Source organism: Erythrolamprus reginae, chromosome 6 (assembly GCF_031021105.1).
Source record: "Erythrolamprus reginae isolate rEryReg1 chromosome 6, rEryReg1.hap1, whole genome shotgun sequence".
Lineage (NCBI taxonomy): Eukaryota > Metazoa > Chordata > Lepidosauria > Squamata > Dipsadidae > Erythrolamprus > Erythrolamprus reginae.
In genome coordinates, this window is record NC_091955.1 from 93,009,481 (window position 1) to 93,033,830 (window position 24,350).

The window sequence follows — 24,350 nt, forward strand, 5'->3', positions numbered from 1 at the left end:
CCCGGAGATTAGAACTGCCCCTACTCTTCCTGCCTTCCGTAAACTCCTTAAAACCCACCTTTGCCGTCAGGCATGGGGGAATTGAAACATCTCCCCCTGGGCATGTTTAATTTATACATGGTATGCTTGTGTGTGTGTCTGTTAGTATATGGGGTTTTTTAAATCTTTAAATATTTTAATTAATTGGATTATTTATGATTTGTTGCACTTGTTGTGAGCCGCCCCGAGTCTTCGGAGAGGGGCGGCATACAAATCCAAATAATAAATAAATAAATAAATAATAAATAAATAAATAGTATAAGGGCAGACTAGATGAACCAGGAGGTCTTTTTCTGCGGTCAATGTTCTATGTTTCTATGTTTCTAACAACTGCAGCAATCCGCTTCAGAAAAGTCACATGGTGGGGTGAAACGAAATAACCACCATCTCGCTTAGTGGCGGAAATCTGGGGCCGTAAGAACGAGAACTGCCTGTATAAAACAAGAGGCCCAGCAAATTCATTTCCTGAGCAATGGAGAAGCTGAAAAGGGCCGTAGCCATTTTGGTGCAGATGTGTTGCAGGTGCCTTTCTCTCTCTCTCTCTCTCTGGAAATGCTGTTAAACCACAGCAGTGCAGCCGTCGCAAAACGCTTGCTGTGGAACAAAGGCTAAAAAAAAATCAGCTTCCGGCCTGAGGGGGTTCTAAGGAAATATTCTGAGATTTTAGAATGTGATTTCTCTTGGGTTACGTGCAAGCTCGCCTGTTCCCAGATGTTTAGTTATGTGTGCATGTAAAAACTATCATGATTGCTTCCCCTGAAATGAGTAACTCGCCGTATGTTACGTTTTTGGATTTTGGAGCCGTGTTGTGCTCCATTGTTTTGTTCAAGCTATTGTAGATTTTGGAATATTACCATCAATTTAGCCTCTATAAATTCAACTTCCATTTGCATGTCAGCAATATCAGGGTTTTTTGTTTTTTTTTAAACAATTCCAGGAGCACTGTATTTTATTTTATTTTATTTTTTTACAGGTAAACTGGCCTTTTTCTTTTCTTTTCTGGCTTAGCATTTTGGCTAGTTTATGATTCAAAGAATGGTACAAATGCCAAATGTTGGGTGAATCCAGTAAGAAGGAGTAAGAAGGAGTTACACTGGTTTTGCCCTTCAACCGCATTTGCTCTGCGAAAAATGGGTGCTATTGTTAACTTTTATTCTATTTCTATCTTTTAACGGTCACTAAATGAACTGTTGTAAATCAAGAACTGCGTGTATAGACCCCACCACATAATAGTCAAATATGTATGATTGATCTCAATATCTATATACTACGGTGGGCGTTATTCACACTTGTAAGAGATAAAACTACAATCTCCAAATTCCAAATCAGTTAAGCAAGGACGGGCCCAATTAATTAATTAATTTGACAATTAATTTATTTTGAACCTGGAGCCCTCTGAAGGGTTGTTCCTTGTTCAAAATCATTGGCATCAATCCAGCAGCCTGTGATACCCTACCAAAACTGTCACTACTAGTTCATGAATGGAGTTTTTATAGAAACATAGAACATAGAAACATAGAAGACTGACGGCAGAAAAAGACCTCATGATCCATCTAGTCTGCCCTTATACTATTTCCTGTATTTTATCTTAGGATGGATATATGTTTATCCCAGGCGTGTTTAAATTCAGTTACTGTGGATTTATCCACCACGTCTGCTGGAAGTTTGTTCCAAGGATCTGCTACTCTTTCAGTAAAATAATATTTTCTCATGTTGCTTTTGATCTTTCCCCCAACTAACTTCAGATTGTGCCTCCTTGTTCTTGTGTTCACTTTCCTATATCACTTCCCTCCTGGACCTTATTTAACCCTTTAACATATTTAAATGTTTCGATCATGTCCCCCCTTTTCCTTCTGTCCTCCAGATTATACAGATTATATACTGCTGAAGAAAATAAAGGGAACACTTAAAACAACACAATATAACTCCAATTGAATCAAACTTCTGTGAAATCAAACTGTCCACTTAGGAAGCAACACTGATTGACCATCAATTTTCACCTGCTGTTGTGCACATTCAACTTTGTACAGAACAAAGTATTCAATGAGAATATTTCATTAATTCAGATCTAGGATGTGTTCTTCAAGTGTTCCCTTTATTTTTTTTTTGAGGAATGTATAATCTGAAATAGAAATAACAGAGTTGGAAGGGACCTTGGAGGTCTTCTAGTCCAACCCCTTGCTTAGGCAGGAAACACTACACCACTTCAGACAAATGGTTATCCAACATCTTCTTCTCAACATTCTGCTGCACGAATCCCAGCGACCAGTTAGGTCCCACAGAGTGGATCTTCTCCGGGTCCCGTCAACTGAAGAATGTTGCTTGGCGGGACCCAGGGGAAGAGCCTTCTCTGTGGTGGCCCTGGCCCTCTGGAACCAACTCCCCCCAAAGATTAGAATTGCCCCCACCCTCCTTGCCTTTCGTAAGCTGCTTAAAACCCACCTCTGCCGTCAGGCATGGGGGAATTGAGATCCTCTTTCCCCCTAGGCCTTTACAATTCTATTCATGGTATGTATGTATGTATGTATGTATGTATGTATGTATGTATGTATGTATGTATGTATGGTTTTTATATTAATGGGCTTTTAATTATTTCTAACATCATACTACTATTGTACACTGCTTTATTGTTGCTGTTAGCTGCCCCGAGTCTCCGGAGAGGGGCGGCATACATAGAAACATAGAAACATAGAAGTCTGACGGCAGAAAAAGACCTCATTTATTTATTTATTTATTATTTGGATTTGTATGCCGCCCCTCTCCGAAGACTCGGGGCGGCTCACAACAAGTGAAAAACAATCCAATACAATCCAATTAATTAAAATATTATGAGTTTAAGAAAATCCCCTATACTAACATACACACATACAGGCATACCATATATAACTCATGGTCCATCTAGTCTGCCCTTATACTATTTTCTGTATTTTATCTTAGGATGGATATATGTTTATCCCAGGCATGTTTAAATTCAGTTACTGTGGATTTATCTACCACATCTGCTGGAAGTTTGTTCCAAGGATCTACTACTCTTTCAGTAAAATAATATTTTCTCATGTTGCTTTTGATCTTTCCCCCAACTAACTTCAGATTGTGTCCCCTTGTTCTTGTGTTCACTTTCCTATTAAAAATACTTCCCTCCTGGACCTTATTTAACCCTTTAATATATTTAAATGTTTCGATCATGTCCCCCCTTTTCCTTCTGTCCTCCAGACTATACAGATTGAGTTCATTAAGTCTTTCCTGATACGTTTTATGCTTAAGACCTTCCACCATTCTTGTAGCCCGTCTTTGGACCCGTTCAATTTTGTCTATATCTTTTTGTAGGTGAGGTCTCCAGAACTGAACACAGTATTCCAAATGTGGTCTCACCATCATTCTATATAGTGGGATCATAATCTCCCTCTTCCTGCTTGTTATACCTCTAGCTATGCAGCCAAGCATCCTACTTGCTTTCCCTACCGCCTGACTGCACTGTTCACCCATTTTGAGACTGTCAGAAATCACTACCCCTAAATCCTTTTCTTTTGAAGTATTTGCCAACACTGAACTGCCAATACAATACTCAGATTGAGGATTCCTTTTCCCCAAGTGCATTATTTTACATTTGGAAACATTAAACTGCAGTTTCCATTGCTTAGACCATTTATCTAGTAAAGCTAAATCATTTACCATATTACAGACGCCTCCAGGAATATCAACCCTATTGCACACTTTAGAGTCATCGGCAAATAGGCAAACCTTCCCTACCAAACCTTCCCCTATGTCACTCACAAATATATTAAAAAGAATAGGACCCAGAACAGATCCTTGTGGCACACCGCTTGTAACCTGACTCTGCTCAGAATACTCGCCATTAACAATAACTCTCTGATGTCTACGCTTCAGCCAGCTGCAAATCCATTGAACTATCCAGGGATTAAGTCCAATCTTCACTAATTTATCTATCAGCTCTTTATGTGGAACCGTATCAAAGGCTTTGCTGAAGTCCAGGTAGGCAATATCCACGGCACCACCTTCATCCAACACCTTTGTGACATAGTCAAAGAAATCAATGAGATTAGTCTGACATGATTTGCCTTCAGTAAAGCCATGCTGATTTGGGTCTAATAAGTTATTGTTTTTTAGGTGCTGATTTATCCTCTTTTTGAGTAGAGTCTCCATCATTTTAACTACAACTGATGTCAAGCTAACTGGCCTGTAGTTACCAGCTTCTTCTCTACTGCCCTTCTTGTGAATAGGCACAACACTGGCCATTCTCCAATCCTCAGGAACTTCTCCTGTTAACAAGGATTGGTTAAACAAATCAGTCAGGGGGGTAGCAATGACAGATCTGAGTTCTTTAAGAACTCTGGGGTGGATGCCATCTGGACCCATTGCCTTATTTATCTTTAATCGTTCAAGTTCTTCTAAGACATCGGCTTCTAAGATCACTGGAGCTGAATCCGTACAGCTGGAAGCAATGCTATATCCCTCTATAGTATTATTTTGTAAGGTGTCTTTTGAGAAAACTGAACAGAAGTAGCTATTGAAATGGTCAGCGATCTCCTTATTCCCATTAATGCATGTATTATTCCCGGTACTAAGCTTCGTGATGCCGCAAATCCAATAAATAAATAAATAAATAAATAAACATCAAGTAAAGAGCATTTTATCAATCAATAAATGCGATAACCCATTTGAAAAAAACAACAACCCACAATGGAGACCAGGATGTTTAGCTCCTACTGGTAACAGAAGCTAATACAACCAGCTTTCTCTAGATAATTAATCATAAATGTTTCCCTTTGGACTCTACATTACAGTAGTGATCTTCTGACTTAATAACAAAAGCATACCCAAATCATATAAAAGTTAACTGCAGATTCCTCAGAAACCTGGTAGACCAGAATCCTCCATCCTTTTAAGGATAAGATCTTTCACAACAAATTAAATAAAGCAATTTATTGAAGCTGAAATTGGAGATAAAATAGATTCCTCATTGACCTTTATTCATTTACAGGACAAATTTAGCCCTAATTACATTAGAGTGGAATCCAATAAATTTCTTCTAATGTGGCATTTACGTAAGTATTGCTGTACTTGTTTACTACAAAGGCAATAGAGATTCTGTGATTATGAACTCTCCCCACCCCCCTGGTTTTATTGAGAAGTCAAAGCACTTTGTTTGAAATTTAAAAGTTCTCATAGATGTTTTCAAATTTGCTTTAGATATAGAAGAACCAGACTGGACAGTCTGGTCCATCTGACTGGAATATACATTTAAATTGGTTGAAAAGTTTCTTTTAAAATGTGAATGTGTACAGTATCTATTTGTATGTTTCCATGGAGGGAGAAAACAGGATTCTTAAGTAGTTATAGAGAATCAATTATTTACATGGATCTGCTTGTGAATGAAACGAGGCAACTCAAAAATATTTATTTTTACTAAATTGTACAAATAGATAAATCCAAGTATACAATCTTTCCATATCTTGGCAGAGTCATTGGAAAGGAGGCAGGAGGTGTTTTCCAAACATTACGCACAAAACTTCTATAGAAACTTATGCAAATACTCATATTAAAGATAATTAGCAAATAATTTCACTGTCTGAATATTGATTCAAATTAACTAAATAAATAAACAGACAGACATTTATTACCCTGAGAGTTATGTTTACTCAAACCAATGTAGACTCAAATATCTAATACAGTACAGTGTTTCCCAACTTTGGCAACTTGAAGATATCTGGACTTCAACTCCCAGAATTCCCCAGCCAGCATTCGCTGGCTGGGGATATCTGGGAGTTGAAGTCCAAATATCTTCAAGTTGCCAAGGTTGGGAAACACTGATCTAATATAAGTTGACTTACAATCACAATCGAGATCAACATTTCTGTTGCTAAGCGAGATACTTGTTAAGTGAGTTTTGCCCCATTTTATGACCTTCTTTGCCACCGTTGTTAAGTGAATCACTGCAGCAACATGGGTTGTTGAGTGAATTTGGCTTCCTCATTGACTTTGCTTGTCAGGAGTTCGCAAAAGAGGCTCATGTGACCCTGGAACACTGTAATTGTCATAAGTGTAAGCCAGTTCCCAAGCATCCAAATACAGCATGTGATAAGACTATAACAGTTGTATATGCAAAAAACAGTCAAAAATGGTCACTAAACGAATGGATATAAGTTGAGGATGCTCCGGGAAAGATGTTTCCTTTTACAAGGTGTTGTGGTTATTTCTGCCCCAGCTCCTGCCCCAAGGACGGTGGATTTGTGGAGACATCCATATGCTGCAGGCCTGTTTTGCCCCCGGTGGAATCTGCTGATGAAGGCTCCTCTGACCAAGAAGACATGAGTGACAGGGAGGAGAGTGGGGCAGACAGCTCAGAAGGAGATCAATTATCTAGCTCCTCCTTGGATTCAGAACAAGAGTTAATGATACAGCCACGCATGCGGAGAGCGATGCATAGGCAGCAACAACTGAGAGATTATTATCAAAGAAAATGAGGGCACCTGTGGTTGGGTGGGGCTGTGGTCATTAGTGAGGCTGCTATAAATAGCAGCCTGTGGGTTTGGCCATTGTGGAGGATTATCTGATTGTTGTGTTTCATGACTGCTTTGCTGACTTTGACCTTTTGTGTGCTGATTTTTCCCCGCTTTGAAACTAAACCAGAGCAAAGTGTGTTTCACTTTGTGAAAGAAGAAGGACTGTGAATGGCCTCCCAGCTGCAAGCTAAGTATCACAGAACTGATAAGGGACTTGTACAAATGACCAGTTTGTTTGGAGACGAGTGCTCTTGGCTATACCAAAAGAGGGCTTGGTTTAAGTGAATTTTCATTATAAAGAACATTGTTTTGAATTTTCAAACGTGTGTGTGTCTGAAATTTGTACCTGTGAATTTTTGGGAGGAGTCTACCAGAGAGCCCGACAGAACACAAGGAAGGTCAGGATTTTGGGAAACATAGTCACATTTGAATGTATGTATTTATGTATTTATGTATGTATATCCAGTATATATAATGGACAATACACAAAAGAGAAAATATTTTGATATAACTTGAGTGTCAATGAGAATAATGAGACCTGAAAAAGTGAGGGGGAAAAAGAATCCACAGTCTTGCTAGGGTTAAACTGTCAAACGCACCTCGAATTTTAAAGCAATTGCTACCTGATTCTCCGTGCAACAAGAAAACTCCCAAACCACAAAGGCTCCATAAACATGTCACCTTGAGTGGATGCCAAAGGAGAAAGACTATAAATCAAACCAAATAATAATAACAGTAAACAATAAAGCAATAGACCCACAGCAGACAACAGACACAATCGGTGCCAAAAAATGTCTTGGGCGTACCGTCTAATTAAACCGTGGCGACTTCAAGACGCGTGAACTCCAGCTCCCAGAATTCCCTCAGGCAGCCGTGCTGGCTGGGGGAATTCTGGGAGTTGAAGTCCATGCGTCTCGAAAGCACCAAAGTTGGGTAAACCCCACATTGAATTGTAATGCCTCAAAACCCCAACAGTTTTTATCCAGATAGTCACCGATGATCAAAAACTGACTCGAATAATAAAAGAAATAGTAAAACATAACTAATCAGAAATATAAGAAAGAAATTCTACATCTAGTCATTCATATTTTGACATAGAAACATAGAAGTCTGACGGCAGAAAAAGACCTCCTGGTCCATCTAGTCTGCCCTTATACTATTTCCTGTATTTTATCTTAGGATGGATATATGTTTATCCCAGGCATGTTTAAATTCAGTGACTGTGGATTTATCCACCACATCTGCTGGAAGTTTGTTCCAAGGATCTACTACTCTTTCAGTAAAATAATATTTTCTCATGTTGCTTTTGATCTTTCCCCCAACTAACTTCAGATTGTGTGTTCTTGTGTTCACTTTCCTATTAAAAACACTTCCCTCCTGGACCTTATTTAACCCTTTAATATATTTAAATGTTTCGATCATGTCCCCCCTTTTCCTTCTGTCCTCCAGACTCTACAGATTGAGTTCATGAAGTCTTTCCTGATAGGTTTTATGCTTAAGACCTTCCACCATTCTTGTAGCCCGTCTTTGGACCCGTTCAATTTTGTCAATATCTTTTTGTAGGTGAGGTCTCCAGAACTGAACACAGTATTCCAAATGTGGTCTCACCAGCATTCTATATAGCGGGATCATAATCTCCCTCTTCCTGCTTGTTATACCTCTAGCTATGCAGCCAAGCATCCTACTTGCTTTCCCTACCGCCTGACTGCACTGTTCACCCATGACAGCGGCCAGTATAGTGTATGGGCAAAATTGAAAAAAGGGGAAAACATTCCCAAAGAAGAGGAGGTGATTAAGAAAATATTAGACTGTGCTGAAATGGATATGATGACAAGACGGTTAAAAGACCAAGAGGAAACAGAATTTTATGAGATATGGAACAAAGTGTATATATGGATAAATAAGAAGAAAAAGTAAAAGTAAAAAGAATAAGAGAATTGTATAAGTAGGGATATGACTTAAAAGTTATGTTAGAAGTAGTTTATATATGAAGACTTACTATATAAGGTAAAACAAATTTCTTCTTTTCATTTAAAGCAATGAGTTGATTTAAAGGGTTCTTAATGTATTCTTTTTTCTGTATTGAAATTTTACTTCTAGAATAAGCGGGGAAGATACATGAAGGGCTTTAAAGGTTATGACCTTTAAAGCCCTTCATGGCACTGGACCAGAATATCTCCGAGACCGCCTGCTGCCGCACGAATCCCAGCGACCGATTAGGTCCCACAGAGTGGGCCTTCTCCGGGTCCCGTCAACTAAACAATGTCGTTTGGTGGGACCCAGGGGAAGAGCCTTCTCTGTGGCGGCCCCGGCCTTCTGGAACCAACTCCCCCCAGAGATTAGAACTGCCCCTACTCTCCTTGCCTTTCGTAAGCTCCTTAAAACCCACCTTTGTCGTCAGGCATGGGGGAACTGAGACATCTCCCCCGGGCATATACAATTTATGAATGGTATGTTTGTTTGTATGTATGTGTGTTTAGAAAATGGGGTTTTAAAATATTTTTAAACAGTAATTTAGATTTGTTGTAAATTGTTTTCACTTTGTTGTGAGCCGCCCCGAGTCTGCGGAGAGGGGCGGCATACAAATCTAAATAATAAATAAATAAATAAATAAATAAATAAATAAACAAACAAACAAACAAACCCCATTTCTGTGTTAAATGTATGTTTGTCAGTTTTGTCTATTTTATGAAAATTAATAAAATTTATTGGGGGAAAAACTGACTTGAAGCTACACGCTCACAGGATTATAAAAATAAATAATAAATAAATTTCCATCTGTTGCTCTTAATCTGTTTGGAAAAGCCCAAATACTGAGGAATAAAAGTCACCTTTTTATCCATACGGAATAGCTCTGCCGTTCAGGATTGATGGACCTTAATAGAAACTGTCGAGTGGAGGGCACACATAAATCCCTCAGCCTGGTTCTCTTCCATATTATTTAGAGAGAAAAAGCAACTATTTTATGGTGTGTCCCCCTCCTTTTTCCTCCTTATCCTCAAACAAGCAAAAGACCCAGAGCACTATAGAGAGTGGTACCTGTACTTATGAACTTGTCTGAAATGGAATAGAATAGAATAACAGCGTTGGAAGGGTTCTTGGAGGTCTTCTAGTCCAACCCCCTGCTTAGGCAGGAAATCCTACACCACTTCAGATAAAACTTCTTTAAAAACTTCCAGTGTCGGGGCACCCACAACTTCTGGTGGCAAGCTGTTCCAAGGATTAATTGTTCTAATTGTCATGAAATTTCTCCTTAGTTCTGAGTTGCTTCTCTCTTTCATTTGTTTCCACCCATCGCTTCTTATCCTGCCCTCAGGTGCTTTGGAAAATAACTCATCTCTTATCTTTGTGGCAACCCTTGAGATATTGGACCTTTGCTATCTTCTCGCCCTCTTCTTTGTCACAGCCCCTCAAATATTGGAAGGCTGCTATCATTCATTCATTCATTCATTCATTCATTCATTCATTCATTCATTCATTCATTCATTCATTTGATTTTTATGCCGCCCTTCTCCTTAGACTCAGGGCAGCTTACAACATGTTACCAATAGCACTTTTTAGACAGCTAGGCTATGCCCCCACAATCTGGGTCCTCATTTTACCCAGCTCGGAAGGATGGAAGGCTGAGTCAACCTTTATTGGATTTGTATGCCGCCCCTCTCCGCAGACTCAGGGCGGCTAACAACAATGATAAAAACAGCATGTAGAAATCCAATTAATAAAACAACTAAAAACCCTTATAATAAAACCAAACATACACACAAACATACCATGCATAACTTGTAATGGCCTAGGGGGAAGGAATATCTTAACTCCCCCATGCCTGGTGGCATAAATCAGTCTTGAGTAGTTTACCAAAGACAGGGAGGGTGGGGGCAGTTCTAATCTCCGGGGGGAGTTGGTTCCAGAGGGCCGGGGCCGCCACAAAGAAGGCTCTTCCCCTGGGACCCGCCAAACGACATTGTTTAGTCCTCTAGTCCTTCTTTTCATTAAACTAGACATATCCAGTCCCAGCAACTGTTCTTAGAGAACCTCCAGTCTTTGTTGCTCTTCTTTGCCCTCTTTCTAGAGCCTCAACATATTTTTTTTAAAATATTGTGCAGATTCTAGAGCAGACCCTATGAATTAAATAGGGCTTCCTGCCTGAGCAAGGGATTGGACTAGAAGACCTCCAAGGTCCCTTCCAACTCTGATATTCTGTTAACTTTGTGGTCTCCATGAATTTCCAGAAATAGCAATTGATTCTGAGGGCCCCCCGTCATCATGCCTTTATTGGGGTACTTCTCCATCTCCATCCTTCATGTCCAATCAGACAAATGTTTCATTTTGATAGATTTTTTTTTCTTTTCTTTTACTCAAACACTGGAATTGTATTCCGGGTTGTTTCTCCCTCTTATTGCCCGCATACATCCAGGGTGGAATAAGAATGTTGCAAGACTTCGAAATAGCAAAGGTAGTTTTCCGACCATCCGTGCCTCAACAATGCTCTCATTAAGTCTCCAAAAGCAACTTCCTCCTTGAAGAGTCTGATGATCTCATTTTGGCAGGCGATGCTTATCCAGATCTGACAAGGTTTGAAAACCTGGGCAAAGTTGCAGATGCGTTGAAAGGCGATTGTATCGCTCTACGGGGGATCCCCAAGACTGAGTTTAGATACAGGCAGTCCTCGACTTACAACAGTTTGCTTAGTCCAGGGGTGTCAGACTCAAAACCTGTGGAGTGCTTAGATCTGGTGGGGGCTGCCCTGGAAACAGCAAAGGACCAACCTGCGGTGCCTCTGCCAGCAAAAATGGAACTAGGGAGGGCCATGTGCTTGGGAGGTACACGCCTCTCGGGAGCCCGTTTTTGCTGGCAGGGTGCTCGGGCCACCACAGGCGCCCCGGCACAAATGATGTCAAGTTAAATCACCATAGTTGTTAAATTAGTAACATGGTTGTAAAGCAATACTGGCTTCTGTCCTTGACTTTACTTGTCAGAAAGCTAGCTACTATGGCCTAGAGCAGTGTTTCCCAACCTTGGCAACTTGAAGGTATTTGGACTTCAACTCCCAGAATTCCCCAGCCAGCATTCGCTGGAGTTGAAGTCCAGATATCTTCAAGTTGCCAAGGCTGGGAAACACTGGCCTAGAGGTTGATCTCTTGCCTCACAATCAGAAGGTTGTGAGTTTGATCCTAAATAGAGGCAGATGTATGGTCTCCAGCTTGGGCAGGGGGTTGGACTAGATGACCTGCAAGGTCCCTTCCAACTCTGTTTTGTCTGTATTTTTAGCTATTTCTTTGTTTGCTTTTAATGTATTTATTGTTAGTTACTGTTTAATCTTACTGTTTAATGTCGACTCATTCTTCCATCCTTCCCAGGTTGGTAAAATGAGGACCCTAATTGTTGGGGCAATATGCTGACTCTGTAAATTGCTTAAACAGTGAAGTCAAAAAAGCCTTTAGAGTTGTTAACCTGATCCTACGCAGCTTCTGCTCAGGCAATCTCACACTACTCACAAGAGCCTACAAAGCTTTTGCCAGACCCATCCTAGACTACTGCTCATTTGTCTGGAACTCATACCACATCTCAGACATCAACACCCTTGAAAATGTCCAAAGATATTTCACCAGAAGAGCCCTTCACTCCTCCACTCGAAACAGAATATCCTACGAAAATAGACTAACAATCCTGGGCCTAGAAAGCCTAGAACTACGGCGCCTAAAACACGATTTGAGTATTACCCACAAGATCATATGCTCCAACGTCCTACCGGTCAATGACTACTTCAGCTTCAACTGCAACAACACAAGAGCACGCAACAGATTCAAACTTAATACGAACTGCTCCAAACTTGACTGTAAAAAATATGATTTCGACAATCGAGTTATCGAAGCGTGGAACTCATTACTGGACTCAATTGTGTCAACCCCTAACCGCCAACATTTCTCCCTTAGACTCTCCACGATTGACCTCTCCAGGTTCCTAAGAGGCCAGTAAGGGGCGTACATAAGTGCACTGGTGTGCCTTTCGTCCCCTGTCCAATTGTCTTTCCTTTCTCTCACTTATCATATATATTTTCTTTCTTTCATATAACCTCTCCTCTAAGTTCACTTTTACCCTTATATATATTACCACATGTCTATTTTTCTTCCTATGTATTTGTGTATTGGACAAATGAATAAATAAATAAAAATAAATAAGTGGTATATAAGTCTAAGTGCTATTGCTCTCTTTTTATAATATTGTTGTAAAAGATCATCCGTGGGAGGGGTCAAACATGTCCTAAGTCTTGAGTTCCTTTGGGCCTACCAGAGATTTGAGTCAGCTCTCCTTGAATTCATTGCCAATTTGCCTTCACCGTTATACGGAGCTTTAGCTTACAATAAACCTATATATTTGTTTGAACTGCCTGTTCTCCTGACTTGCTGTGTTTGACAATTGTTTGATTGGATTGTAAGCCACCCAGAATTATGTGGCGCTGAGATGGGTGGTAATTAAATTTAATAAACAAATTATTTTTAAAAGAATCCAACCCACATTTCTACCGTTGCACTGCTATTACTCATTTTTATCTTTTAAAAGAAGCCAGTACTGACTAAACGAAGGGCTTATAAAATGCCAGAGATAAATACAACATTAACACGTACATGTGTACACTATTCAATCCAAGCCATTGTATCAAATGACACTATTAAACGATATCTCATTTTCGGAGATCAACTCTGATGAAATAATAGCGACTACTTTTGTTCCAATTGTACAGTCACTTACAATTGTACAGCTGCCAATTGTGCAGTCATGTTCGTGTGCCATTTTTAAGCAAATTGCGGTTAGCTGTCTGGATCCCAAAACATTGTTCCTTAAGCCTTTTTAAGTTTTGTTTCGTGCCCTTGAACAGGAATACAGGAAGACAAACAAAAAGTCTTAATCTTGCCTGTACAATCATGAAACCAGGATTATGCCCTTGGGTAGTTTTAAGGCTTTATATTTAATTGCAATTTTTTTAAAAAACGCATTAATTATCATGGCAACCAATGTTCAGGAAATAAATTGATTAGGAAAAAAATGATACAGTCTATTAAATGGATTTTGCCAGAAGCAGAGGAAATCGTACAAGGATTGATCAAATGGGTTATTTCATACTTACATTTTGTCCTGACCACCCACTCGCAGCGTCAGCCGAGGAATCACAGGAGACGGGGCAGGGATGACGGGTTCGATTTTGATCTGCTAAAGGTAACAGATTCCAAGGTTAAAACAGGGTATCAGCTGTCAAGAAAAGTCTTCGCGCTGTGTTGAATTAGGCAAAGCGTGGGGGTGGGGGGATATCTCCAAAGTTGGCAACTTTTTAAGATACAGTGGTGCCTCTACCTAAGAATGCCTCTACTTATGAACTTTTCTAGATAAGAATCGGGTGTTCAAGATTTTTTTGCCTCTTCTCAAGAGCCATTTTTCTCTTACAAACCCGAGCCTCTGAAACTGTAACCGGAAAAGGCAGGGAGAAGCCTCTGTGGGGCCTCTCTAGGAATCTCCTGGGAGGAAACAAAGCCGGATAAGGTGGGAAGAAGCCTCCGTGGGGCCTCTCTAGGAATCTCCTGGGAGGAAACAGGGCCAGAAAAGGCAGGGAGAAACCTCTGTGGGGCCTCTCTAGGAATCTCTTTGGAGGAAACAGGGCCAGAAAAGGCAGGGAGAAGCCTCTGTGGGGCCTCTCTAGGAATCTCCTGGGAGGAAACAGGGCCAGAAAAGTTGGGGAGAAGCCTCTGTGGGGCCTCTCTAGGAATCTCCTGGAGGAAACGGGGCCCGAAAAGGTGAGGCGAAACCTCCGTGGAACCTCTCTAGGAATCTTATTATTATTTGGCTCAGGTGCCAAAAAGGTGCGCGCGCACATGATTGTGTGCACGTCCATGCCCACAACCATAATACGCTGTTTTTCACTCTCCCCAGAGTTCAGGAAAGCCTGAAGCCTGGAGACAGTGAAAAATATCACAATGGAATAGAATAGAATAGAATAGCCAAGTGTGATTGGACACACAAGGAATTTGTATTTGGTGCAGATGCTCTCAGTGTACATTAAAGAAAAGATACATCTGTCAAGAATCATGTGGTACAACACTTAATGATTGTCATAGGGGTCAAATAAGCAATGAGGAAACAATCAATATTAATAAAAATCATAAGGATACAAGCAACAAATTAGAGTCATACGTGGGAGGAGTTGGGTGATAGTAAATAGTTTGATAGTGTTGAAGGAATTATTTGTTTAGCAGAGTGATGGCGTTCAGGAAAAAACTGTTGTGTTCATTTCAGAACTTCTGGTTGGACCTTTTGTCTCCATCCTCAGAGTTCAGGAGGCTTTCGGGAGCTGACATAGGGCAACACCTTAGGTGCCCTCAGATATGGCTACGCATGCCACATATGGTACACATGCCATAGGTTCACCATCACTGTTCTATTCCATTCATTTAAATAGACAGATTTTTTTTTTAATGTCAAGGACCATGAACTCTACAATTAAAATTTAAGTCTTCAGAGAGGGGCGGCATACAAATCTAATACATTATTATTATTATTATTATTATTATTATTATTATTATTATTATTATTTTATTTTATTTTATTTATTTATTTTGTCCAATACACAATGAGGGTTTTAGTGGGTATATATCTATATACACATAATAAAATTAATGATGAAGGTTATAGAGGAGATACTCATAGTAAAATATATCTAAGAAATAATAGAAAAGAAGATAAAGTAATAGAACATATCAATGAAAAGAATAGAAGAAGAGATATAGGAATAGAAGAAAGGTAGAGGAGATATAGGAGAGCAATAGGACAGGGGACGGAAGGCACTCTAGTGCACTTGTACTTATTATTATTGTTGTTGTTGTTATTCTTATTATTCTTATTCTTATTATTCTTATTATTATTAATTCCGGAAGCAGCTGGGCATTGTTGTTGTTGTTATTGTTGTTGTTATTATATTATTATTATTATTATTATTATTATTATTATTATTATTATTATTATTATTATTATTATTATTTCCGGAAGCAGGTGGGCATTTGGACTGGGAGAAGAATATTTACAGTGAATTACTGAGCTTTCCAGTCACCGAAGTGGCAACGTCCAGCAATGTAAGACTCCTTTGTAGTTAACTAAAAATACATTGTCCCTGGATTTGTCCAGTTTTATGTATAAGCAATGCTTCTTTCACCTGAACTAATACTAGTAGTAGTCCTATAAGCCCCTTATTGCGGTGTGCTGCAGGAATTCCCCCCCCCCCCTTTTGGGCACTAATCTTCAAGGATTTAGCTTCTTTGCTACATACCTCAGGGCACCAAACTGATAAAGCCTTAACTCTCCGTTTTTCCAGGACACCAACAGAGCGGCCTTGCAAAAAATGAAAATCACTCAAGAGATTTAAAAGGGGGAGAAAATTTATTTTCGAAATCCTGACTTCCAGCAAAGGGATGGGACTTTTTCCATCTTTTTTTTTTAAAAGAGGAAAAAAAGAGAGAAAAAAGAAAGAAAAGAAAAGAGAGGGAAGGCTTATCTGCGGAGATCGGTTTAAATTTTAATTTTGTGTGCTAGGGACTCTTTCATGCAGCATGGCTTTAAAGTTTTATCTTTTGACAGGGACTTTTCGCCAAAGCTAACAGGAAGCTTTGTCAATGTAATCTGTCCAAGCTTATATTGCTTTCCTATAATACAATATATTTTAGGAGTATAAAGGGTAGATTTCTTTTTAATCACTTGTAACGGTGCATTATAGTCCTAATAGTGTACTGAATTGTTAACAGTAGGAGACAAGAACTAGTTATAAAAATGAGGGAAGAGTTATTTTGTTTTATTATTTTATTTTCTAAGTTCATTTTAATCATTCGGGGCTTTAAAGCTGCAGTTCTGGAACCGAATCCTATCTTCTCTCAAAATCTACTAATATATGAATGCTTGCAATTATGACGACTCCCCCTCCGCAGGTAAGGCGGTCATGGAGAGATATCTATTTATAGGCGATTTCTACTTGGGAGATTTGCCCTATCAAATGTGATTCTTATAAGGATTTATAGAGTGGTTTCTTATGCCAAAGCATCCAACTTACAGGAATTATAAATAAATGAATAAATAGAAGGAGCAGTGAGAAGGAAATACCAGGCCAGATAGAGGGGAGGTAGACAGATTTAAACACAGATACTTAAATCCTTTCTGTCTCCTTCAATGAACTGGCTTTTCTCCCAACTGCACCTCTATCAAATAGCCTGATAATCTGATAGTTGGAGCAAAATTTCTCTCTTTATTCCTCCACCCTCCCCGTTTTTTCCTTTGGTCTGTACCTAGTTTACTTTGAGAGAAAGCATTTCTGCAAAACGGTCTCCCATTTGAACCCTAATGGTGTTTTCTACAGGAAGAATTCGCATCAACTCAAGAGGTTAGCCAGTTTGCTGGACGAGAACTCAGAAAATTTGACAGTTGCTGGCTCAGGAATTCTGGGAGTTGAAGTCCACAGGTCATAAAGCTGGTTTAGTTGCCCAACTGCCCACCTCTGCCTTAGGCCAAGGACCCTGAGTCCTCTTCAATGGCATCTCTCACGAAACCTGACTCCAGATCAAAAGCAATTTCCTTTGGAGGCTCACAAGTCTCTGACTCAATATCCTGTACTTATGACATTCCAATATTATTATTATTATTATTATTATTATTATTATTATTATTACTACTACTACTATTATTACTACTATTACTATTATTATTACTACTACTATTATTACTACTATTACTATTATTACTATTACTGTACTATTATTATTATTATTACTATTATTACTATTATTATTATTATTATTATATTCACAAAAATAGTAATACACAACAAATGAGATTGATATGCTGGATTTTGTATCACAATATTACAAGTCGAACACTTTCCAAGTGTCTAGGACTGTGTGAAAAATGGCCATGAGTTACTTTTTTCTCCAGAACTGTTATAACTTCAACCCATCACTAAATGAACTGTTGTTAAGTCAAGATGTCAAGCCGGTGCAGAGGTTGGTGGCAAATTAACGGCTTGCCACACTATCTATAGGAGGCCTGATGTTTATGGGAACTTGGGAGGGATGATTTTCACGAGGGAGCAGATGCAGCCGCAAACCGTTCTTTCGAGTGGTTCAAGGCCATCCTGGGCCGACCCACCTGGGCGGAAGCGGAAGGAGGACTGGCCACGCTGGCACAATCTGAGTGGGCAACGTGATAAGTTTGTGGGTGGGGGGAAAGCAGTGATCTTTTAACTGGGTGGGAAACTCAGATCCAGGTTTCCCAGTGTGGGTACCAGGATGGCTCCAAAAATAAATTGGAAATTTGAGGAGTACTTTGACTTGGACTCTGATTTAGTTTGGATGCTACCTGGAATCTTGACACAAAAATTACTACCTAGATACGGTCCAATGACCTACAGTCTCCCTCTCTTACTATTTACATTCCCAATTGAAATTTCAGCATCCTGCAGAGGCCCCCCATTTTTAAGCTAATTGTATCAATAATTTTTTTTAAAAATCAGCATATAATTTCAGGCCACAAGAAAGCTGAGCCCAATGTATGAGAAACTTACTTTTTCATGCTTGTGTTTCTCTTTCTCTTTCTCCTTCTTCTCCCGCTCCTTCTTCTCTTTCTCTTTCTCCTTCTCCCTTTTCTCCTTCTCTTTGTCCTTCTCCCGCTCTTTCTTTTTCTTCTTCTCTTTTTTGTCTTTCTTCTTCTCTTTGGGTTTTTCCTTCTCCTCAAACAGCTTCTCGGGAAGGACGGCGGAAGGGGGCTGCAGCAGCGAGGGCAGCTTCAGGCCGGTCGAGGTGCAGTACAAGGGGAGGGGCAGGTCTTTGGGAGGGAGGACCAGAGGGACCGACAAAGCTTTCGCCTTGTCCTTGCTTTTATCTTTCGTTTTCTCCTTGTCTTTCTTCTCCCTGTCCTTTTTGCCTTTCTCCTTCTTCTTCTCCTTGTGTTTCTCGCGGTCTTTCTTGGACCCGGGCTCTTTGATCTTGATTTTGCTGTCGTCCTCAAAGTCCTTCATTTTGAACTTGAAAGACTCCAGGTCATCTTCTCCTCTGAGCAGGTCCTTCCATGGGAACTTGGCTTCTCGGCCGCCTTCTTTGTCTCGGTCCTTGTTCTTCTCCTTGTCTTTGTTCTTCTCTTTGTTCTTCTCCTTGTCTTTCTGCTTTTCTTTCTTCTTCGTTTTGGTCCTCAGCTCCTTCTTCAGCTTCTTCTTCACCTCCACCGAGGCCGCCTGCTTCGTTTTCTCCTCGTAGATTTTGAGTAGAGGTTCCGGTGTGGGCGGAGAAGCAGAGGGAGACGAGAAGTAGGGGAAGCTGGTCGGCAAAGTCGCATGAGGACCCAGGTTGGCTTTCCGAATCACCTCGTCGATCGAATCGTCCATCGTCCACGAAATGTCCGAACTTGAGGTTCCACCAGAGGGAGGAAGCGGGGTGCTCCCTGCTTTATTTAAGCTGATATTGGCGGAAACGGAAGCTTTAGGCATAGGGGGCTCAGATACAGAAAGTCTTTTGGGGCTCATGAAAACATCTCCTTCGGATTCGGACCCGGAAGAAAACTCAAATGGATCTGGATCCCGTTCAGCACACGCCCGGGCAATGACCGCGTCGATCGAATCGTCAATTGTCTTGTCCATCACCGGCAATTTCTTTGCTGGGTTCTCACAAGGGGGTTTCCCAGGGTCTGCCGGCATCAGTACTTGCTTAACCTGGATAGTCTCTTTAACCATCTTTTCACTCAGTACAACTAAAGGGGTTTTCGCCGGGATCTCTTGCTTAATTGTTATTTGAGGGACCACGTGGACTGGAAGTTTTGGACTTTTGGGGCTTCGCGGGCTCTTGGCCCGGCCAGGAGACTTTTTCTCCTTGATTCCAGTTTTGGGTGAGCGGAGGGGGCTGCCCATCACTAACGGAGGGGTGGAAACCTTGGGCGTTTTTGTCTTCTGCACCGGAGAGACCGTTTTCGTCTTGGGTTTAGGGAGAAGCGCTTTGGATTCGGGGGGTTTCGGAACGGGCAGCTGGGACTTTGCCATCGGAGCCAAGACAGGCGGCTCTGGGGAAGTCGGGACCTGATCGCCACCCTCTTGAACACAAACCGGGGAAAGCATCGGAGGCACCTTCTGGGGATTGATCAAACTAAGAGGCTCGCGGGGCTCCGGGGGGATGTCGAGCTGAGTGTCTCCTTTCCCATTGGTTAGTTTGGGTCGCTTGGCTGGAGGCAGTTCCTCGGATTCGGGGCTTTCCAGGGGCTTCTTGCTTAAGTAATTTTCGTTGTTCACAGCCTCGTCTTCTTCCATTTCTCCTTCTTCTTCCTCCTCCTCCAAAGGCACCTGCATGGCTTCTGCGGAAGTTCCTCCATCCGTCGGCACCTGCTCCTCTTCCTCCTCTGGAGTAAGACAAGAGAAAAAAGAGAAAAAAAGTCACTTTCAGGCTAAAAAGCCTACTGTTTTTCACACCTAGTGTTCTGGTCTGCCTGGCTGCTCCAAGAATACGATCTTTACAGGCTTGTGATTTTCAAAATAACACTTCTTTATTTACTTTATTTATTTATTAGATTTGTATGCCTTCCCTCTGGAATTCGTCAATATATCTCCCGCATGCAAAATGCATTCCAAACTCACAGGTAAAACCACAGAGTCATACATTCTTTCTAAATGAACAGGCTATCGACTTCAATTATCTTCTTATCTCTGAATCAGGTTCACGCTACTTAAAAACAGTTCTCTATTTCACTTTGCAGAAAGCATCCGTCTTTTCCGGTCAATTCATGATATGAGGTAATTAATAAATTAATTTACACACTTGGAATAGCATATTCAATAGCACTTCTTTCCCCCAAGTTCATCCTTTCTTTTCTCTGACCTTCTAAATTTGGCACTTAACCAAAAACTATCCTCTACACCTCCATTATTTGAAGAAGTACTACTATGTATACTATCGTCTGATGGAATTTCTACTCTCTTTATCTTTTCTACAATTAATTCTTGTTCTATTAATCTCAGTTTATGTCTTATTAATTCTCTCTGATTTTTTAATTTGTCGTCCTTATCCTCTTTTTGCATTAAAATTTCTAATTTTCTTAATTCTTCTACTAATGTTCCTTGATATTCTTTCTTTTCTTTATTTTTTTTTGCTATGAATGATATTGTTAATCCGCGTATATATGCTTTGGTTGTATCCCATAAATTTTGAGGGGTGGTATCTGTGTTTTTATTTATTTTTTAAAAAATCTCTAATATACAATGACGGGGATGGAAGGATTTTGATAGTACAATTAGACTTAGAAATAAAACCTTTAACAATTGTCTCAATTTATGCACCAAATGATAATCAAAAACAATTTTATAAAGATTTACATGAAAAAATTAATGAGTTATCAATTGAAAATATGATAATAATAGGAGACTTTAATGCAATTTCAGATGACCAAATGGATTATAACGGGAAAAGAAAAGAAAAGAAAAGAAAGGTAATATTACCGGCCTCATTTTGGAAAATGAGTTCAGAATTAGCATTAAAAGACGTATGGCGAGAACAGCATTTAAAAGATAAACAGTATACTTTTTATTCCAACCCACATAAGACATGGTCTAGAATTGATATGGCTTGGGCTTCTATTCACATAATGGAACAAATAAGTGAAATAGAAATAGAGACAAACACTTGGGCGGATCATAACCCTCTATCCATATATTGGAAAGGTAAAAGGATAATAAAGAATTGGTCACTGATGGAATTTCTATTAAGTTCTGACCACCACCATCCTCCTCCACATCTCTTAAATCAGGGAAATCGACAACTTCTACATCTTTGTCCTCCTCTGAATCTGACATTTCCAAAGGCTGACAGGGAACACTCACAACACTTACGACCTGTGCCCATAGCCGTATGATCAAAATTCAGATGCTTGCCAACCGGTTCACATTTATGATGGAGTTGCAGTGAATCCAGGGTTCTGAGTTCGCTGCAACCTTTTGCAGCCTTCTGAAAAGCAACGACAATTGCGGGAAACCAGATCCACTCAACAACCAACCCTGTGAATTAATTCAACAACTGCAGTGATTCACAACAACAGTGGAAAGAAAGGTCGTAAAATAGGGGAAAGTTTACTTAACAACTATCTTAAAGGTAAAGGTTTCCCTTGCACATAGATGCTAGTCGTTCCCGACTCTAGGGGGCAGTGTTCATCTCCGTTTCAAAGCCGAAGAGCCGTGGTCATATGGTCAGCATGACTAAATGCCAAAGGCGCACAGAATGCTGTTACCTTCCCACCAAAGGTGGCCTCTATATTTCTACTTGCATTTTTTACGTGCTTTCGAACTGTTAGGTTAGCAGAAGCTGGGACAAGTAATGGGAGCTCACGCCGTTATGCGGTGCTTGGGATTCAAACCACTGAACTGCCAGCCTGTTTGATTGACAAGCTCAGCATGTTAGCCACTGTGTCCCCTTCAACAACTGTCTTTCTGGGTAACAAAAATTCTAGGCTCAGCTGTGGTCCATATGATGAGGAACAGAAGTTGGAAGGAGTGACCGACACTACTCTTGGTACTTCTTGTAGAGCATGATCGTACTGGGATTTTAATTATTTCAATTATGTTTAATTGTACTGTCTTAACTGGTTTGTCAGTCCACATGATCACCATATAGAAGTGAAAAGGTATCCTTAAAACTTCCACAAATAAATGCCATGTTTTTTTAAAATTAGAAGGCCAAAGAATTTTTTCCTATTGATTCCCCCCTCCCCAATAAGCTCACCTGGCATCAACCAACTGACATCCAAAGCAGAACACATACAGGCAGACCTCGACTTATCAACTGATTACAAAATTTATGTTGCTAAGTAAAATATACTGCTCAAAAAAATAAAGGGAACACTCAAAGAACACATCCTAGATCTGAATGAATGAAATATTCTCATTGAATACTTTGTTCTGTACAAAGTTGAATGTGCACAACATCAGGTGAAATTGATTGTCAATCAGTGTTGCTTCCTAAGTGGACAGTTTGATTCCATAGAAGTTTGATTTACTTGGAGTTATATTGTGTTGTTTAAGTGTTCCCTTTATTTTTTTGAGCAGGGCTACATTACGTAAGCATAATTCTAGTGCTACTCCTGTCACACAGCAACTACATTGCTTTGTTCTTTTACTTCTTGACAAATGGCTTTTTTCTGGCTTTACTTTGGCATAGTGGGAGCTGATGCACCATGTGACCCTTTTCCAGTGACTGGTCTTAAGGTGCATTTAAAAAACACACCTTTCATCAACTTTAACGTATTTGAATAAAAACCAAACCACAGAATATCATTTGAGGAAAAAACTGACATTTATTTGGTGACTGCATTGTTGTTTTTTTTAACAAACTTTGCTTCTCATTCTTGGAACTCACTCCAAAAATCTCATTTGATTTTTTGGGGGTTTCCTTTCAAGCTTTGGGAGTGCGTGTGTGTGTAAACCTTCCTTTCTTCTAAAATGTGTCAATGGCTCAATTTACCAGACTTGAGTCATGAATTTGTGCCAGCAGTGCAAATTAAGTAAAATAAATAAATAATAAAAATAGAGTAGAATAGAATATAGAGGAGGAATAGAAGAGAATTCTTTACTGGCCAAGTATGATTGGACACACAAGGAATTTGTCCTGGTGCATATGCTCTCAGTGTCCATTAAAAAAACAACCCCTAAGACAAGTTAAGCTTTGGCCAAGGCCCAGGGGATTTATGGTAGCAGGTCCAAAGTGGAGATTCTGCCTGGGAGATAAAACCTGTTTTATTTAGCCTTCTACAAGGAACAGAAATGTGTTAATTCCAGTTTTGCTTGGATGGACCTGTGTTTTTGTTATTTAAAAAATAGGAGGAGGAGGAAGGTGAGCAGGAGGAGGTGGAAGAGGAGGAGGAGGAGGAGGAAGGTGAGGAGGAAGAGGAAAAGGAAGGTGAGGAGGAGGAGGAAGAGGAAAAGGAAGGTGAGGAGGAGGAGGAAGAAGAGGGGAAGGAGAAGAATCAAATCAACCTCTAGTGTATTGGCACCTGCTAGAAATAGACCACTATCCGAGATAGTCCCTGTAGTCTCTCATTAGTTATGAAAGCTAAATTATGAAACTTTGGGCCAAACACCAGGAGACTGGGAGTTCTAGTCTAGCATTAGCCATGAATGCCAACTGGGTGAATTTGGGCCAGTCCCTCTCTCTCAGCCCAGCTAACCTAACAGGGTTGATGTTGTCGGGAAAACAGGAGGAAACAGCATTGTTGGATATGTTCACCACCTTGGGCTGTTTGTAAACAATAAGGAAGGTGGGATACAAATAAATAAACAAAAACAAACCAACAATGCTATGAAAGCATTCTTTTGCCCAGTTTGTCATGGTTTGGCAGCCCGAGGCAGTGAATATTCTGGGTTTTTTTGTTTTGTTTTGAATCTTAATCCTTTGCCTAGAGGCTGAAAATAACTTTCTGAAAGAGCTCTTACAATTACACAAAACTAAAGAATGGACGATTTAAAAAATAAACCAAAAAAACCTGACCATCCCCCTAGATAATTTGACTTTCTAAAAAAGAAAGAAGGAAAATAAATAAATAAAAGAATTGTGCCAAAAAACCCGGAGCCACTTCCACGGGGAGCAAGTACCTGTGGCTCAAGCAGTAAATCCTAATTTCTCCCCACGCTTGCTCAAAGCCAATTGCTTTCATAAATTCAGCAGCATGAATAGGGCGGGAGATTTTAGGCAGAAATGATTGAAAAGAGGGTCTCATAAAACTTGTTAGCAGAAAAAT

General features: G+C 40.1%; 1 protein-coding gene across 2 annotated transcripts in view; it reads right to left on the minus strand.

The window, feature by feature from the left end:
• TAF3 (TATA-box binding protein associated factor 3) overlaps nucleotides 1-24,350 on the minus strand; it is a 209,748-nt gene that overhangs the window by 56,297 nt on the left and 129,101 nt on the right. Inside the window, exons 3-4 of one of the 2 annotated variants that reach the window (XM_070754443.1) lie at nucleotides 18,154-19,970; nucleotides 13,690-13,769 (exon numbers count right to left, since the gene is read on the minus strand). In XM_070754443.1, coding sequence (XP_070610544.1) covers nucleotides 13,690-13,769; nucleotides 18,154-19,970 — 1,897 coding nt within the window. Of the gene's footprint in view, nucleotides 1-13,689; nucleotides 13,773-18,153; nucleotides 19,971-24,350 lie in introns of both variants that reach the window. The other variant, XM_070754442.1, reaches the window with a different exon arrangement.